Source organism: Ursus americanus, chromosome 7, assembly GCF_024610735.1.
Source record: "Ursus americanus isolate L20-20 chromosome 7, mUrsAme1.1.p, whole genome shotgun sequence".
Classification (NCBI taxonomy): Eukaryota; Metazoa; Chordata; class Mammalia; order Carnivora; family Ursidae; genus Ursus; species Ursus americanus.
The window spans coordinates 12,201,803-12,207,802 of NC_142133.1; the positions used below are offsets into that span (position 1 = coordinate 12,201,803).

Consider the following 6,000-nt stretch of genomic DNA (forward strand, 5'->3'; position numbering starts at 1 on the left):
GTTATAAGATGAATACGTTCTGGGGATACAAGGTACAACATTGTGATTATACTTAATGATACTGTATTATATACTTGAAAGTTGCTAAGAGAGTAGATCTTAAATGTTCTTAGCATAAAGGAAAAATAATTACGGGATGTAATGGAGGAAATCAGGTAACACTATGGTGTTCTTCATTTTGCATTACATATGTGTATCAAATCACCATGTTTACACCTTAAACTTACACAGTGTTATATGTCAACTGTGTCTCAATAAATGTGGGGAGGGGTACATAAGGTGGTATCACCGTGAATCATATAGCACTGTTTGGGGGTAAAATGTGGTCCAACTTCAAAATAACAGGACCAACATAAACATTTGGAACCCAAATTGTACAAAGAAACTCTGTATAATGGTTTACATACATCATCAGCGCTGAATGGTTAATTATTTTCAAGAAGACAGAAACAAAGCAGACTGAGACCCACTGCCTGGTCTGCATCCCTGAGCCATCCAGACACGTGGGAGAGGCAGAAGTACACACAGACACAAACAAACACATTGACACAGCTGCACAGAGCAATCTGGCAAGCGACAGGAGCAGACAGAAGAGGAATACCAACTCCGTCCAAGAAGGCAAGAAGGCAGGCAGTAGGCTGAGCAGACTAAGAAGAAAGAGTGGGTCCTGCCAGGTAAGGCTGAGTTCTGAATTCGGTTGACCATGATATTTACTGAGACCTCAAAGGTCACTCCTGTATGTAGATGTCAAGTGTCCGACTCCCTTCACCTACACTCTGGTGCTTACGGTGATCTCAGTAGCCCTGATGGGTCAGTACATGACATTCAGGAAGCCTGGGACTAGCTCCTTGGGGACACTAACTCAATGAGCTGCAAGCATCATGAAAAGTCTTTGAGGTAGTTCTGGAAGGGTTGCAGACCGGTGACAGCCCCCCTGAGAACCCCATATGACATTCCCTGTAACTCAGAGAAGAACCAGGAGTGACGGAGGGGTTGACCCAGAGAATTCTATGTCACATCAGGACTGCCAGGAAACGACAAACCCAAAGGGCAAAGCTATCCTCAGAGAGTTTTAAAATTCATTTTCAAATGGTATATATGAAAACTGTACCTACAAAAACTGGGTGGAGGCTGGGGGAGGGGAGAAGACTCAGAACTTACAGTTAACAGATTCTACAAGTCCAGAAAACTCTCCCTTTATAAAACTGTTAGTACTTTTTCATATATTTTTTGAAACATATTAATTTCTTTTATTTATATTTTATCTTTAAAGATTTTATCTATTTATTTAGAGAGAGAAAGAGAGCATGAGTGGGGACAGGAAGAGAGAGAATCTCAAGCAGACTCCCCACAGACCATGGAGCCTGACGTGGGGCTCGATCCCATGACCCTGAGATCATGACCTGAGCCAAAACCAAGAGTTGGACACTTAACTGACAGAACCACCCAGGCACCCCTCCTTCCTTTTTAAAGACAGTGTCTACCTGTCCCTGGAGGACAGCAGTTTCATTTTCCCCCTCTAGGTTTACTTTGGTAAGCCACAGAAAATAATCACAAATTCCACTCATATGGTATTTACTCTGAGTCCTTTTTCAAGGGCTGTTGTTACGCTGGTGGCTGGTCTACTCACTTGATAAAATAGGTGCTTATGATAGCAATGCCAAAAAATCAGCTACCAGAATTACAAGTGAAATGATGAGTTCTCAATACCAGCCCCATAAATTCCTGAGTTGTTGTTGCTCAGAGAGAACCTGGAAATTTATTGGTGGCCCACCAATGCCAAGGCCAACACTGACATGGTGCTGGGCAGGTCAGTAGGCCTTTGGGGGATGATTGGATCCTCCCAAACCCCAAACCAGACACCCATCTTCACATTCACTCACTCCCCTTCCACACAGGTCAGGAGCCGGGGGATTCAGAGACACAGGGCCCCTGCAAGAAGGACAAAAGTCTTCTGATTCCTGGGTAAGAACTCCTGGAAGCACAGTAAGGGGGCTGCAAGAGCGATCTGATTCCCTTCACTCATTCAATCACGGTAACCTACCCATCATTCAATCAGCCAGACACTCGGTGCAGAGCTGCTGGAGCCTCTTTAATAGCACATGTGGAGGAAGGGCCAACCCAGAATTCCTGACATGGGGCAGCTCCTGGAAAAAAGGTGCATGCCCCGTGTAGAGAGATGTCCCCTTCCGAGCAGAATTGGCAGGCATAGCTCTGTGATCAGAACATCCAACAGGTCCTAACCTGGAGGGAAGCATCAGTGCTCTCACTCCTGAGAGCTCTTTCTCAGACCAGATGTAGCTCTCAGTGTCTGCTCCTGACCCACACTCACCACCAGAGGGGAGAGATTTCTCTGGGCAAAAAGTCCCAGGGCAGAATCATCCCACACCAAGGAATCTGATCACTGGGGTAGAGGAGGAAAGGGAGGAGGATCTGTCTGTCTCCTTTTAACAATCTCCCCAGGGGATTCTCATGCTCAACTAGGGCTGAGGAACTGGGGAGAAGATCTGTCTCAGCCTCAGGGCCTCACCATCCTCCTGCTGCAGAAATCTCCTGGACACCTTGTCAGGCAGAGGTGATGCCGCTGGTCTAAGGTGGGGTCTGACTCAGCACTTACAATAATCCCACATGGTGGCCCTGCTCTGCTGCATGGACCCCTCTCTGAGGAGCAGAATCCTTTCCAAGCGTTTCTCTTCTATACTTTGCCTAATTTCCTGGGACTCTGACACTTTAAAGAACTGGTTGTAGTCTCAAGCCCAGTACTTTCCCTCCCATCAAAGCATCGGGTTATCTGAGAGACAAGCCTGAAAAAGTGTGAGACTCTGCACGGTAGCTTCACATGAGGGAGGTACTTACCAAATATTTTAGCCAAACCTTCATCCAAATTTTTTGAACTTGATGAAAATTCAGTATTTGAACCTGTGGGGAAAATAAACCTTGGCTGAGATTAAATCATTCATTAGATCTGCATGAAATCTTTTTAAATCAATACTTTTTTGCATGGTGTTTTGAGAGAAGCATCACGCGCTTTGCCTGTTCTAGGAGAAGGAGCACCGGACTTGGACTCTAGTCCACCTTTTGAGAGCCTTGTGATCTGGGCAGTAAAGTTCTGAGGGATCTGGTTTTCCCATCTGAGACTGATGGGAAAGGTACAAACCACAAGAGGCCCGTGAGGAGAGGCTGACGTGAAATTTGCTGATGTCATCTGTGGACAGAAACGTGCTCTCCCCTTATCACACCCCGATGTTAGTATCTACCATGACCTGCAAGAAGGGGCACTGGATCCACGCATGGTTATGCTCAGTGTTGGAGGGGAGCAAAGAGAGATGGACACTCATCTCGGTGCCTTCTCAACACTCCCCTCCATAGGAAATGATGCCAACGAGCCATGACTTTGACCATCTTGGAAATGGGATGCCTTCTTGTTTTGGAGGACAGGGAACAATACTGCTGCATACCCTGTGCTCATCCACACTAGGGTCTATGTTGGGAGGGGGCTCAGAGGGTCTCAGGCCACCCCTACCTGACCTGTTTGATAAGCACAACGAATTCCTAATGTTGTCACTGACGAATAAAAAAATGAAGGCATAACTGGAAAAGCACTGGGTCAACGGTCTCCCCTAGGATGCCATGGACTGATTTCAAGCCTTCTGCTGACACTCATGTGGCCGCATCAAGGATATGCATTAACTGTGCTAAAAAACTGTAGTGACTCGTGGAATTTGGAACTATATTTCAGGCTTTTCTTTATGGATGTTTTAATGTCTTGATTCTAGGTCAAGGCCAGCCCTTTCTCCGGCCCCAGGGAAGTGGGCAAACCACCAAGGAAGAGAAACCTATCCCCTAATGAAGAGTTGTTAGGGCCATAGCACCCACCAGCTGAGTGCCACAGCATTCATAAAGTATGGGCAAGAATCTGAACTTACAACCAGTGGCAATGGTGATTCTCACCTGGTTTCCTGACAGAGAATCTGCATAGCCATTGGTAATGTGTGCTCATGGCAGCTTTCAACTCTACAGGAAAACTGGTAATCAGGTAGTTAATAGGACACAGACAATGCTTCCAGGTCTGACGGCTTTTTGGTAAATGAAAGAAATAAAAAGTTCTCTTTTGCTGAGATATTAGTGAATCACTAAGAATCAATACAATGGAAGTAGAAGTAAGCAGTTGCAGTAAAACATTTGTTGACAAAAACGCTTTGGCTTTTAAAGTGCCCTGACGAAGAGTAGTCACGTTCTCCCCTTTTCCTGATGTCACCCCTGATGGACAATCTGTATAATGTACCTCCTGTCCTTTTTGCTTTGCTCCACAGCCCCAGTATCTTTACACTGAGAGAATGTGCCAGAATGCTGTCAACCAATTAGTTTAGTAAATAGCAAAAGTGGTTCCAAATGCAGTAAAACCCTAAAAATAGAGTACGTAAATCTAATGTTCACAGTGAAAAATCTAGGTTCCTAAGATGTTCATAACAGCATGATTCAGATAGCTAAAAAGTGGAAACAACCCAAACGTCCACCAACTGATAAATGGTAGACAAACTGTGGCATATGCATACAAGGGAATATTGTTGGGCCACAGAAAGGACTGAGGTCCTGACACAGGCTACAGTGTGGCTGAACCACAAAACCTGTTACACGGAAGATCACACGTTGTATGAGTCCATATAGGAAATATCCAGAAGAGACAAATCAATAGAGCAGTCAGTAGAGTAGTGGTTGCCAGGGGCTGCGGGAAAGAGGGAATGGTGAGTGATAGCTAGTGAGTGTGATAGTACTTTATGGAGTGACGAAAATGTTCTAAAACTAAGCAGTGATGATTCACAACTCTGTGAATATATTAAAAACCACTGAATCATATACTTTAAAAGGGTGAATTTTATGTTATGTGAATTATATCTCAATAAAGCTGTTATTTAAGGGGCACCCGGGTGGCTCAGTCGGTTAAGCGTCTACCTTCAGCTCAGGTCATGATCCCAGGGTCCTGGGATCGAGCTTCACATCAGGCTCCTTGCTCAGAGGGGAGCCTGCTTCTCGCTCTGCCTGCCGCTCTGCCTGCTTGTACTCTCTCTCTCTCTCTCTCTCTCTCTTTCAATCTCTGTCAAATAAATAAATAAAATCTTTTTTAAAAAAAGCTGTTATTTAAAATGTGTGTGTATGAGGGGATAGATGAAACAAGGTTGGCCTAATTAGTGCACAGAGGTTCATACTACTCTTTCTATTTTTGTGCATGTTTAAAAAATTTTATAACAAAAAGCTCAGTGTGCCTGTGGGTTACCCTCCCACAGAGGTCTTTGGAGAAAGTTTCAGTCAGGAAAAATGTTAAAGTTACCTGCTTCTGAGCAAGAAGTCCCTATGGTAGATTCAGGGAGGTAAGGAAGGTAGAGGTGGGGAGAAATCTGTGTTGACCATTCCAGAACCTGTGGGAGGAGAATACCACCTCCTGCCTGATTTAGGTTCACACCGAGTCTCGTACTTGGGTATCTGCCACACTATACTTCTGACAGGACCTTTGAGAGGGCAGAGCTCTGTACCTTGCCAACAGTCCAGGAAGAGAACAAAGAAGAGGGTTTCTGCTCCTCTCTTCTTTGCCATAGTCTGTCTATCTCCTGAAATCCTTCAGCCGTAATAGCCTTGAGCTCCAGGATACTGCGGAACCAGGAGCTCTGTGAAGTCACACCAGGAAACAAGGTGGGGGGCAGTTCTACAGGGGGAAGGGGTCAGGGCCTGGTGTCTGTGGACAGGGACGAGGAGGGGACACTGCCCACCCTGAGGAAATAGGCTTTCCACTCACTCCCTTTGGCTCTGCGGTGCCTTCCTCCATCCTGTGTGCACTGCAGCCTGAAGATGGTAGGATATTAACCAGGATACTTCGGTTGTGCGTGACAAAAAATCAACTATATCAGCTTAAGAGAGGGGCACCTGGCTCAGTCGGTGGAGCATGTGACTCTTGATCTTGGGGTTGTGAGTTTGAGCCCCATGCTGGATGTGGAGATTACTTAA

General features: G+C 45.5%; 1 protein-coding gene across 1 annotated transcript in view; it reads right to left on the reverse strand.

The window, feature by feature from the left end:
* The window catches only part of C7H2orf92 (chromosome 7 C2orf92 homolog), a 29,203-nt gene extending 23,578 nt beyond the window's left edge, over nt 1-5,625 (reverse strand). The window contains exons 1-2 of the mRNA XM_087863337.1: nt 5,496-5,625; nt 2,857-2,919 (exon numbers count right to left, since the gene is read on the reverse strand). Of these exons, the coding sequence (XP_087719463.1) occupies nt 2,857-2,919; nt 5,496-5,592 (160 nt within the window). The 5' untranslated portion in view covers nt 5,593-5,625. The remainder of the gene's footprint in view (nt 1-2,856; nt 2,920-5,495) is intronic.
* Nucleotides 5,626-6,000: the final 375 nt, after the last annotated feature.